Raw genomic sequence first — 13907 nt, 5'->3', positions numbered from 1 at the left:
GGAGGGGGAGTTGAAGTGTTGAGCCACGGGGTGGTTGGGTTGGTTGGTCCGGGTGTCCCCGAGGTGTTCTCTGAAACATTCTGCAAGTAGGCGGCCTGTCTCTCCAACCTCCTTCCACCTATCGCATTTCCAACGCCCCTCCCCCAAGTCCCTCCTCCCTACCTTTTATCTTAGCCTGCTTGGCACACTTTCCTCATTCCTGAAGAAGGGCTCATGCCCGAAACGTCGGTTCTCCTGCTCCTTGGATGCTGCCTGACCTGCTGCTCTTTTCCAGCAACACATTTTCAGCTTAGATTATTAGAAAGCAGCTTAGTCTTGGATCAAGTGTACGAAGTCTTAAAAAAAAACTGAAAACATTAATTCCCAGTGGTATTCATGGTTCAAGTTAGAGGTCCAATAGATACACAAAAAATGGAAGATTCAGTGGTGGCACCATTGCAAAGCTACCCAGATATGTGTTCCAAACATCTATGCAGAAGAAGAATTGGAACCAAAAGAGTAAGAACAGAGATATATTTGAAAATTATAATAGATGACAGGAGCTATGGACCCATAACAGAAGAAAGAACACCAAGCACATTAAATCATGTATTTTATACATGACTCAAAACATGGATTATAAAATGATTTGTCTAAATGGAAGAATAATGATTTTGAAATTAAACATTTCATGCAGGGTTTGGAAGGAGATGATTGTGGATACTGATCTGAGAGAGGGAATTGCAACTACAATAGTCACTAGGAGCTTCAGTCAGTCATGAAAATGTTTTAATTGTGGACTTATTAACTCATTTAGGGAAAGTAATGACCTATCGGTGTTATCGCTAGACTGTTAATCCAGAGACCCAGGTATGTTCTGGGCACGCAGGTTCAAATCCTGCCATGGTGGAATCTGAATTCAATAAAAAACAAATTTGGAAGTAAGAGTCTAACAATGACTAGGAATCCATTGCCGATTGTCGGAAAACCCCATCTGGTTCACTAATGTCCTTTAGGGAAGGAAACTGCCATCCTTACCTGGTCTGATCTACACGTGACTCCAGACCCACAGCAATGTAGGTGACTCTTAACTGCCCTCTTGGATGTGTAATAAATATTGGGCTAGCCAACAAAGCCCTCATCCCATAAATGAACTTCAAAAAACTGTGTGGCTTTGGACACCAGATGCACGTCCAGAATGTGGAGGGGAACTGGTTAAATCCTTACTTAGATTTTTAAATGACTGAAATAAATTTTAAGAATTTTGAAAGTTCTTCACAATTTAGTTTTGGAAATAACATCACAATGAAGTCACCCAAAAGAGTGGCGATTTGCCTGTAAAATATCTGGAGATAATGACATTATCAGCACAGTATTGCAAGTGAAATACTCTTATCATTGAGCAGGCCATACGTGAATAAAGCTCAAAGGAAACATTATATGCAACATGACATGGCAATTGTTTTTGCAAAATCAGTGAATTTATAAATTTACACAATCCAGAGGTTATTCTACTAATAAAAATGGACTTCTCTAAATAAGCAATTTGGCAGGAGTTATTGGTATCAGAAAGTAAGAGTTTAAAGGGAAAAAAGCTAAATGTTTCAAAACTACATTGACAGTTTTCCCATCCACTAGTTCACAGTTAAATGATGAAGGAGCATGGGTTAATATGTACACTAAACATACAAAAGAGATCAGTGAAAAAAGTGGTATCTGTAAAAAAAAAAGGACAACATCACCCAATTGAAATTCCCATTAGCTAGAGATTTTAACAAAGTTCTGGCAATTAACTTAAAAGTATGGCATAAAAGTAAAAAAATCTAGCATTTAGACTTCTCTCGACGACAACAGCACATTTTAACAGAAAAGAGTAAATGTGAATAAGGTAATGGAAAAATGGATGGTGATTATTCTTGGGCACCAGCTAAATTCCTAACAGACAATGATGGGAATGTGCCATCAATTAATTTAGAAACACGTGAGCATGTGGATAGTGTGGCAATGAACACAGCAGTTGAAAATCCATTTAGGAATGGGCATGTGAAAAAAGAATCACTTGGTGATAGATAAGATGATTCATTAAAATTCATAAACCAAGTATCAAATTAACATTTGCCCTGCCTATAGGCTACATACAAATTAGAGGAATTTGAATCAAAGAAGCCAAAACATTAGATAGCTGAAAACAATTTAGATAATACACCAATTAACCAGATAGGGGAAGACAGCCTTATCTTACAGATGAATATGCACAGATACAGAGCTTACTGATAAGACATGCAAGGTTAGAACCAGACAGATAGCTCAATGGTTTGAAGACAAATTTGGTGATCATCTTAGCTCTTTTAGCAACTCACTCTTGGGTTATAGGTCAATTGATACAAAAGTGGCATTTTTACAAGGTGAAAAGATTCAAATAGAAGCATTTATGAAATCAATTAAAGAAGCAGGTGAGATAGAAGGGAAGCTATGGATATTAAACAAGTGTGTTTATTGGTTGATATTTAGGTCAGTCTTGATGAAGGTAAGCTACATTCAGCACAAAGCAGATCTAGCTGCTGTTATCACAGAATGAAACTAACAGGCATGACTTTCTGCATTTTGAGCATTGTTTGGTAGATAAAATTAAAAGGGAATTCAAAGTGAAAGTCAGGCTTTAAATACAAAGCTTAGCAATATTTAGATATTAAGCAGAATAAATCAGGAATGACATTGGATTAACAATCTTTCTTGGCAAGTGTTAATCACATCCGGACAAATCAGGTCAAGTCCTCGCAAAAAGATGATTTTACATCCAGGGAAGAAACAGATCAGTGAAGAATTTTGACTGGGCAGTTAAATTGCTTATGCACTCTCACTAGATCTAATACCAATAATAATGTATTAGAAGCGAGTACTGTGAAGAAATATGCAGCAATTGAAAGCAAATCACAGAACCACAAAATCACAATGAAACATTAAAGAAATTAAGTTCAGGAAGATGTAAACTCGAGTCCCATCCTTGTGTAACCCCGAAAATATGAAGCAGGCGTATTTTAGTGATGCTTCAGACATTGTCTTCCATATAGGTAAAAACAATGACTGCAGATGCTGGAAACCAGATTCTGGATCAGTGGTGCTGGAAGAGCACAGCAATTCAGGCAGCATCCGACGAGCAGCAAAATCGACGTTTTGGTCTTCCATATGGCTATTTGAGAATGGCAGTTGTGGTGGAAAAGAATAATAGATGTTACTTGTTGGTCTAGGAAGTCAAGGAAATAAAGAGGACAGTTAGATGTACCTTAGCTGTTGAAAGATTGGCACTAATAGAAGCTATAAGTGCAGGAGTGTTTTTATCCAAAATTCTAAAAGAATTCCTATGCAAGGAGTAACCTATGAAGAGTCATTCCATTAAGGGTTATGTGAATAACTGCTCTCTTTGAGACAATGTACGTTTGACAAAGGATGACACTGCAACCAGTTCCAGGATTGATGCTGCAGCATAAAGTAAGTGCTAGAAAGAAAGAAATGTCAAAAATAAAGTGGGTAATGCCAGCCAAACTGTTGCACAAAATAAAGTGCTTTTCCAAAGAAATTATTGGAGATCCTCAAAGAGGGGTTGTAAGAATATAACAAAAAATGTATTTTCAGTTCATTTTTTGACTAAAGATGTGATAAATGCTTTTGTTTGCATGAAAAGCATTATAAACATGGAAGACTATTATAAAACATACAATATAAAAAAAAATTCTGTTTATCGTTCATTATTTTCTGCTCAATGATTGTTCTATGTTTTTTTTAAAGTTAATCAAACAGGAGGGAATCTGTCCGTATTGCAAGGAGTAAGCTGCTGACTGAGGTTTATTGATCAAATGTGTGTAATTATAAATGGGAAGCTGGTAGCACTGAGGGATGTGGTGAGTGCTTTGTAGCTTTTCAGTCAATAAATTCTGGCACAAGGAAAAAGGTGTCTTGAAGGCCACTGATTTTTTTAACCAATGAAGGTCCTAGTTTGGATTCACCTTTAAAACATGTGGATGAACTAATTATTTTAAACAGAAGACTAGTTTTTAATAGTAGTTGAAATAAGTTAAGCTGAAGTTGCATGTCAAAGACTGGCTTGTTTCAACTGACTGTGTGTCTGGGATCTCTTACATGTTTCAAAGCTTGCATAAGTCAGTAATACAGTGTATCAGTTATGACTTCTGAAAGTCACTACGCAACACAGGCCCTGAAGAAGGGCCTGTGCCCGAAACGTCGAATCTCCTGTTCCCTGGATGCTGCCTGACCTGCTGTGCTGTTCCAGCAATAAAGTTTCAACTACGCAATATTAACTTTATAAACTGAAAATTGATTTTTTGTGGCTACATGAATGGTCTGATAACAATAACAATTGTATAACAATATTTCTATGGGCGCACCACTTCTTCTCAGAAGCCTAGATCAATGCTTCCCAAACTTTTTGTCATCATAATCCCATTTTGGTACTCAGAAATTACTGGGTCTGCAGGTTTCAGAGTAGGGGCAGGGAATTCGTGTCAGAGCAGAAGGAAGCAGATGCATGAGAGTGCGGGAGGGAGGGGCTCAGTGGCCTATGTGGGTGACAAGGGTGAAAGCTGTATACAGTGGAAACTCAATTATCCAAACGAGATGGGCAGGCACTATTTCGTTCAGAAAATCGAATATTTGGAAAATCGATTAAATGCTTTTCCTCTGGAGCTCGGAGTTTTAAAGTCTGCTCCCCGTTCAGGAGTCTGCAGCAGCACAGCACACGAGGCCCTGCTCCCAACACCGCCCCTGGCCAACCCCGCCCCACCCCCAATTTGGTCGGACTGCACACCAACAATAAGACTGTTGCTGCTGCTGCAGCTGCCTCTGTGGGGTAAGTCTCCAAATAGTGCACAGACACAGCTACACACATAACCTTTTACTGGAAATTATTGACAGGTTCCATGTTTGCCCTGCACAGGACAGTGTTGGAGAGATTGACCTCGCGATCTCCTTCGGATAATCGAGGTTCCCCTGTAATCCAGAGGATTTTTAAGTAAAGAAAATTACCTTCCTGTTAGTTTTTTTAGGACAGGGTTCAGGCCTTCAAGATTGGATAATTAGACCAGGCCCACAATTAAGAAAACAAATAGAGATTTTAAGGGTCCTCACAGCTGTTGCCACTTGGTTGGAGTTTACCAGCAGTCACTGTCGCATCGGAGTGCACAACTCCAAACATTTAGCAGAATCCCTAGCCTAGCTTATGCAGTCAAGTCATGAAGTGAGGTTTTAACCTATTACTTCTGAACTGGAAGTTGAGGCAAGTTATTAAAGTATCAGAGAGTCAATATTGTTGTGACAAAGCTATTTATGACATTATTACCGTAATACTAGTTTTTCTCTTGATAACCTGGTACACGAATTGAAAGATTAGCTGTTCTGGTACTACAGCAGAGAATTTCCCAAAACTACTTGAAACTTAATGATTAAGTACATCCTTTCATAAGCACAAACATTTTCTCGCTGTACGAAAGTTTAGATATAGGAATATATGTTTTGAGACCAAAATTTCAAGTTAGTTAAAGTCAATTTCCGTGACATTCACCAGTGACGTTTCCATTATAAGTATATTTTGAATAGTGCTTAATGTTTGAAGCGCATTGCAAAGATAATTGTGCAATAATGGTATAACCCCTTACTTGTTTTCCACAAGGAAGTCCAGAACCCATTTTTTCATGCAGTACAGATGGGCATCCACAAGGGCAGTTTTTATGTGTATTTTAGGATATCTGAAAAGAAAAAATAGCAATTAACAACCTATATTTACAAACTATTCATTGATACTTCACAGCAGTATTGTTCCACAAACACAGGAAACCAAGTCAGTTCATCGCTGTGCTACTGAACTTTCATGCTGCTACCAAATTCCAAAATCTAAGCAATAGATTTTCAATAAAATTATTGTGGTACCACAATGATGGAAAATTGCAACTGACTCAATTAACCACAGGCATCATGAAAAGGTAATTTAAAGTATTTAAATATTGATGGACCATCTTCTCCAAGTGCAAAGTACTACATATAAAAGAAAAAGTCCTGTCTACACTGTATTTCCACTGATACTGTAATATAGATATGCATAACCAAATTCAACCACAGGTAGCAAAAAAAAAGTGCAACAAATTTTTCATAAAGCACAGGCCTTCTTTCATACTTAATTTCTTTTGTTCCTCATATTTGTCTAATTCTAATAATATTCTCAGACACTATGCATTTTTACTTGGTGAGGAAAAGCAATGCAGGTTGCAGACCAAGGAAAATGAAGATGGTAGAGCAAAACGTTAATCGAGATTGCTTAGCATTAATTAGAAAAGAGCTAAAGCAAGAAGTCAACAGAGCAACTGATTGCAAGAGCATGTTCTGCACGTAAAGATAGCTGTACTTGTTAAAGATGATTTCATCTTTAATCCTCACCAAAATTACGAGTCAGAACCAAAATCGGGCATTAGCCAAAATAGTAGATCTGTGATATAAGAATATCGAGCTTCAACAAAGTGTGTTGTGTGTGTGTGTTGGGGGGGGTGGGTTTGGAGACACCCATTTCCATTGTATTGTGCAAATACCAAAGTCTGATTGGCACCATTAAATGAGCCACCCTATCCAGAATGTTCTTGTGAAAAGAATAACTGAGTCAGAACACTTTTTGAAAAACATCAAAAAGAAGTAACAGTTGAGTAGGACCATGAAGAAATCTCTATATTTTCTCAACAAGGAAGAAATTCTAATGCATTTGATAATGAAATGAAATGCTTCAACAACCAATGAAAACTAGACAGATTCACTGAAAATGTAAAATAATACTGACAATCAAATATTCATACTTCAACACTGAGGAACGTAGATTTTGATCCTGAGGATATTGAAATGACACTGAGTGGAGAATGTTTAGTAGACATTTAGCAAAAAATTCCAAATCAAACTTTCTTGTTATTTGTGTGTGGTAAACAGGCATCATTCACCAGGCCAGTAATTATTGCCCCTTCTAAATTTCCCTGGAGAATGCAGTGGTGACCTGCCTTCCTGAGCCCTTACAGTCTCTGGTGTTCAGGGACACATACAATGCTGTTTTAGTTCCAAAATCTAGAACTCCCTAAGACAGAAAAGGAACAGCAACATAGTCCCAGGTTAGAATGATGCATGGCTTGAAGGAGAACTTGCAAGTGATACAGTTCCCATGCAAATGTTGCCTTGTCATTCTTAGTGTAGGTTGCTGTAGGAGCTGCCGTCAGCAGAGACATGGTGAGTTACTGCAGTGCACCTTTAGATGATACACATAGTTACCACGAACAATGCTCTCGAAGGGAGAGAAGGCTGAAGGTGGTGGATGAGGGTGTAATTAAACGGGCTGCTTTGTCTTCCATGACAGCAAGCTTTTCAAATGTATAGGAGCTACCCAGGGCCTGGGCAGTGTTGCCTAGCGAAGCCACCTTGGGGTGCAGATTCACAGTTCCTTGAAGGTGGAGCTGTAGGTAGACAGGGTAGTGAAGAAGATGTTTGATACGCATGCCTTTATTGTTCAGTGCATTGAGTAAACAGATTGGGAGGTCATTTTACGGCTGTATAGGACATTGCTTAGGCCACTTCTGCAATACTGTGTGCAATTCTGGTCTCCCTGCTACTGGAAGGATGTTGTGAAACTGAAAGGGTTGAGAAAAGATTTACAAGGATGTTGCCATGGTTGGAGGGTTTGAGCTATAGGGAGGCTGATTGGCTGTGACTTTTTTTCCTGCAGCATGATAGGTTGAGGGGTGACACTATAGACGTTATGAGGAGCAAGGATAAAGGTGAATATTCAAGGTCTCTTCCCTAGAGTATGGGAGTCCAAAACTAGAAGACATAGGTTTAAGGCGAGAGGTGAAAGATTTAAAAGGGACCTAAGAGGAAACTTTTTCGCACAGCAGGTGATGCATATATGGAGTGAACTGCCAGAGGAAGTGGAGGAGGCTGGTACAATTACAGCACTTCAAAGGTGTCTGAATGGGCATATGAATAGGAAGGGTTTAAGGGATACGAGCCAAATACTGACAATTGGGATCAGATTAATTTAGGAAATTTGGTCAACATGGACGAGTTGGACCGAAGGGTCTGTTTCTGTGCTGTACATCTCCATGACTGTACTACTTGAGTAATAGTCAAAATGTTTTGACGACATTTTAAGGTTAAATTTATTGGGTCGCCAATTACATGGATACTACTTTTGAGTGGCTAAAATTCATGCCTATCAAAATTCATACTGTATCATTAACAGAAGCCCAACTGATCTCTAAACAATGAAAGAAGTAAACAACAAATTACAGTAATTTGTAAACCTGGAATGGAGCATGATGGCCAGGGGACTGGAAAGCCAGAGGGTAGCGTGACTGCCTGCATACTGACTCATAAATGTTGATCTGTTAGCTGTGAAGAACTAGGGTCGATTTTTACACAAGATATGGAAAATTCCAGCTCTTTTGGCTAAAAATAGGGAATCGACTTTTACATGAGAGCGACTATTACTTGAGCATATACAATCAAGAGTGTGGTACTGGGAAAGGTCAGGCAGCATCTTAGAAGCAGGAGAATTGAATTTCGGGCAAGAGCCCTTCATCAGGAATTCATTATGAAGGGCTCTTGCCCGAAACATTGATTCTCCTGTTCCTCGGATGCTGCCTGACCTGCTGTGCTTTTCCAGCACCACATTCTTGACTCTAATCTCCAGCATCTGCAGTCCTCACTTTCGCCTGAATATATAGTGTCGATCACATTTCAGACTTGTAAATAGTGGACAAGAATCAGGGATTCAGGAGACAAGTTACTCACTGCAGAAGTGCCAGTTTCTGACCTGTTGTAGCCACAGCGTTTCATGTGGTCAGTTCAGTTCACTTTTCAATCATGATAACCTGTAGGAGGTTGATAGTGGAAGATTCACTATTTATTGGTGATGCCAATAAATGTCAAGGGCCAATGGTTAAAGATTTTTTCGCTTATTGCAGATGATCATTGCCTGACACTTACCATCCCAAGCCTGGATATTGTCCAGGTCTTCCTGCGGAAAGTGAGGACTGCAGATGCTGGAGACCAGAGTTGAAAAATGTGGTGCTGGAAAAACACAGCAGGCCAGGCAGCATCCGAGGAGCAGGAGAATCGATGCAGGTCTTGCTGCATACAGAAACAGATCACTTCAGTATCTGAGGAGTTGCAAATATTGCAAAACATCGCACACAATCATCAATGAACCCTCTTGGTTTCAGACTTTATGGTGGAAAAAATGTCAATGAAGAATCAGCTGAAGATAGCAGGTCTTAGAACACTAGGTATTCCTGCACCGATTTCCCGGGCTCTTTGAACCAACGGAGAGGCACGGTGGCTCAGTAGTTAGCACTGCTGCCTCACAGCACCAGGGTTCCAGGTTCGATTTCCGCCTCAGGCAACTGTCTGTGTGGAGTTTGCACATTCTCCCCGTGTCTGCGTGGGTTTCCTCCAGGTGCTCCGGTTTCCTCCCAGAATCCAAAGATGTGCAGGCCAGGTGAATTGCCCATGCTAAATTGCCCATAGGTTAGGTGCATTAGTCAGAGGGAAATGGGTCTGGGTGGGTTGCTCTTCGGAGGGTCAGTGTGGACTTGTCGGGCCAAAGGACTGTTTCCACACTGTAGGGAATATAATCTTATCTAACATAAATAACAGTAAAAATCATTGTAAGAAGAAGTTTTTTTTGGCAAATAATGGTTTTGAGTATAATAATTTGTGCGAATAAAATGTAATTGAAAGCACTGGTATTTAATCGAACAGTTGAATTAATTCTGCTGGTACAGGAAATGTTTTAGGTAAATTCACAGAGACAGTTTTATGATTTGATTTTCAAGGTTACTATGTAGTTTACTCAGTCTATATGCCTTTGGAGTAAATGTCTCAGATTATTACTCTATTGAAAAACTTTTTATTTACTTTCTTAAATCTAATTTTTCACTTTATTCCTTGAATGCAGAACTGCTTGGCCAGCTTCTCAGAAATAAAAACAGAAAATGTTAGTAATAGCAGGTCTGCAGCATCTGCAGAAAGATAAACAAAGTTAACATTTCAGGTTGTTGGTGCTTCATCAGATCTGTTCAGATGCAGTATCACCAACTTTTTCTCTGCCCAACCTTCTAGCTGGATAAACGTGATTCTTTTCTATCTTGCTTTGTCACACCTTACGGTGATTGAAACTGCTTGGAAGGCTGCAATAATACTACATATTGGGGACAGTGTTGTTACTATCATAAGCTTCAGGTTAGCTACGGAAAAGGAAAAGGAGAAATCCAAGCAAAACCAATTATTTGGGGAAGGGCCGATTTCAGTTGGATGAGAATGAATCCAACCCAGTTAAACTAGAATCAAAGTTTGACAGGCAAGAGAATGAAGGCAACCCTTTAATTCCAGTAAAGAAATGCTGGCTCAGGTACAGTCAAGGTACATTCAGGACAGGGTTGAGTACAGTAGTCAAAGCAAAAGTTCCTAAGATGAGCAAGAGTTCAAGAGTAAGATAAAGCAGAAAATGGGTCCATGTGTCAGATGTCAAATTGATAATGCAAGTGAGAACCAGGACATATATTGAAAGTTCAGAAGGGAAGTGAACAACAAAATAACAGAAATAAATAAGAGTACTGGAAGAGGTTAGCAACTAACATAAAAAGGGACATTAAAGGGAATAAAAGGGGCAGGACCAGAAAGGTGAAGACAAGGAGCATGTCTGAAGTACTTTGACTTCTTCTTAGTAAAGACTGATGCAAGTCAATGTCTTTTTTATTTTTCTGCTTCTTTAAAAACCTGGACTTAAATAAGAAAGAACTGTTTTAAATCAGGGATTTACAAGGATGGCTACACGTTTTGAAAGTAAAGAATTGGACACCTACTGTGAGCTCTTTGCTTAGCTGCAGGTTCCAGCAATGTGCAGATGATCTGGAGTTAAGGAGTCGCTTACTGGTTGGTAACTGATTGGTTTGCGGAGTTGGGACCAATTATCAACAAGAAACGCCCTCAGCCTGCCAACAAGGTTGTCAGTTAACAGACCCTTCAGTCCAACTCGTCCATGCTGACCAGATATCCCAACCTAACCTAGTTCCACTTGCCAGCACCCGGCCTATATCTCTCCAAACCCTTCCTATTCATATACCCATCCGGATGCATTTTAAATGCTGCACATGTACCAGCCTCAACCACTTCCTCTGGCAACTCATTCCATACACGTTCTATCCTCTGTATGAAAAGGTTACCCCTTAGGTCCCTTTTATATGTTTCCCCTCTCACACTAAACCTTATGTCCTCTAGTTCTGGACTCCCCTACTCTTGGGAAAAGACCTTGTCTATTTACCCTATCCATACCCTTCATGATTTTATAAACCTCTATAAGGTCACCCCTCAGCCTCCGACACACCAGGAAAAACAGCCCTAGCCTATTCAACCTCTCCCTATAGTTCAAATCCTCCAACCCTGGCAACATCCTTGTAACTCTTGTCTGAATCGTTCTGCCAGTTCTGTATCCAAATGGCTAGTTCTCCCTGCATTACATGAGATCTAACCTTGCTAACCAGTCTCCCATGGGGAACCTTGTCAAACGCCTGACTTAAGTCCTCATAGATTACATCCACCACTCTGCCCTCATCAATCCTCTTTGTTACTTCCTCAAAAAACTCAATCATGTTTGTGAGACATGATTTCCCAAGCACAAAGCCATGTTGACTATCCCTCATCAGTCCCTCAGGATTCCCTCCAACAACTTGTCCACCACTGACGTCAGGCTCACTGGTCTATAGTTCCCTGGCTTGTTCTTACCATCTTTCTTAAATAGTGACACCAAGTTAACCAACCTCCAGTCTTCCAGCACCTCACCTGTGACTACTGATGATACAAATATCTCAGCAAGGGGCCCAACAATCACTTCCCTAGCTTCCCACAGAGTTCTATGGTACACCTGATCAGGTCCTTAGGATTTATCCACCTTTATGCGTTTCAAGACATCCAGCAGTTTCTTTTTCCCCTGTATATGCTTGTCTGTCTGTGGGTGTGTAAGGAAGAGTTCACAAAGGGTTTACAGCTTTGATTTGTCGAGTTTATTTAATTTAGCTTAACGTGGTCACCTGTAGCTAACAAAGGAATCTGGTCTGTGCTTTCGACCAACCTGGATGTGAAAATAGGCTAGTTTGGGGACTTTGCAAATTTCTTTTAAAAAAATTTAAATTTTGTGACAACTTCAAGAATACCAGAGCTTGATTTCCAGCATGCTATCCTGAGTTGTGACAAAATCATAGTTAATGAGGAACAAGATAGGATACAAGATGGACTAAAAATTCATAAAAATATTTGGGATGGCTGATTAAGTTTGAAGTTGCTAAGTCCCCCAGGATAAGATGTGATGCATCCAAAGGATCATGATGGCATCAGCTTCCAAGGTTCTTTAGATTAGTGAGTACTACCAGAAGACTGAAGAATCACAAATTTTCCGCCTATGTTCAAAAGAAAGTGCAATGGTAAGCCCAGCAAATACAGGACAGTCAGTTTAATCTCAGTCATGTCAAAGTTTCAAAAACAATAATCAAAGCCAAAATTAACCGGATACATTTCTTAGGGGGTGGGTGGGGAAAGTCAGCAGAGGTATCTGGAACATGTGCACATAGTTCTGTAGTGGGCAGGACAGGATCAGAAAATAGTTAATCCAGTATTCAGGATTCTAGGCTTATATATGGGGCAACATGTACAAAAACAAGGAAGTTATTTTGAACTTGCAAAAGGATGGTTTGATCAAAATCATAAGAAGTCTGGTTTGAACAGATAGGGATAAAAAAATTAAAAAGGAAGAATCAAGACCCAGAAGAGACTGATTATAGCTGAATGGGAAAGAACCAAAATGACATAAGGAAAAAAACTTTAAAATGCAGTCTGTGGTTAGGATCTGGAATCCACTGTCTGAGAGTGCGGTGGAGGCAAATTCAATCCTGGTTTTCAAGGGGGAATTGGATAATTATTTGAAAAAAATAATTTGCAAGGGTACGGGGCCAGGATGTCAGGACAACTAGCTCTAACAGAGAGGGAGCACACAGATGGGCCAATTGGCCTCTTTCAGTGCTCTAACCATTTGATGCAGTTCAAAAATGTTCTTAGTTTGATGGCCAATTTAACTAACAAGGTGTACAGTACAGTGGACCTGCCAAATTCTACAGCAAACTTAAACAACAGAGGAAGTAAAAAATAATGCACCATAGATACATAAGTGCTTAAGTAACATCTAGACACACAATTGAAGACAGATCCTGTAATTTGGTCAGTTTGGAATCAGCAAATGAATGGACCTTGACTGACAGTACCTCAAGTGGAAAAACACACATAATCGACATCATAGTGGACCATCAAACTGGTTTAAGTTCATTATGTCAGAAAACTGGAATAAATTTGTTACAAGACTGCACAGTGATCCTGATACTGAACATAAGAACTTTAAGTAGGAGTGTGAGCGAGGAATTCAGCCTTTTGAGCCTGTTACACTATTTAGATTAGATTAGATTCCCCAGAGTGTGGAAACAGCCCTTCGGCCCAACAAGTCCACACTGACATTCCGAAGAGCAACCCACCCAGACCCATTCCCCCTGACTAATGCACCTAAGTCTATGTGCAATTTAGCATGACCAATTCACCTGATCTGCACATCTTTGGACTGTGGGAGGAAACCGGAGCACCTGGAGGAAACCCACGCAGACACAGGGAGAATGTGCAAACTCCACACAGACAGTTGCCTGAGGCTGGAATTGAACCCGGGTCCCTGGCACTGTGAGGCAGCAGTGCTAACCACTGAGCCACTGTGCCCCCTAGAATCAAAGTTGATCTCATCCCAACCTCAATTCTATTTTCCTGCCCACTCTCCCTACCCTTTCAATCCACAGCTAATT

General features: G+C 40.0%; 1 protein-coding gene across 1 annotated transcript in view; it reads right to left on the bottom strand.

The window, feature by feature from the left end:
• The window catches only part of eif2b3 (eukaryotic translation initiation factor 2B, subunit 3 gamma), a 141296-nt gene that overhangs the window by 69241 nt on the left and 58148 nt on the right, over positions 1–13907 (bottom strand). The window contains exon 6 of the mRNA XM_043699051.1: positions 5649–5738. Within this exon, the coding sequence (XP_043554986.1) occupies positions 5649–5738 (90 nt within the window). The remainder of the gene's footprint in view (positions 1–5648; positions 5739–13907) is intronic.

Source organism: Chiloscyllium plagiosum, chromosome 11 (genome assembly GCF_004010195.1).
Source record: "Chiloscyllium plagiosum isolate BGI_BamShark_2017 chromosome 11, ASM401019v2, whole genome shotgun sequence".
Taxonomy (NCBI): Eukaryota; Metazoa; Chordata; class Chondrichthyes; order Orectolobiformes; family Hemiscylliidae; genus Chiloscyllium; species Chiloscyllium plagiosum.
This window is presented reverse-complemented; position numbering and strand designations above follow the sequence as displayed.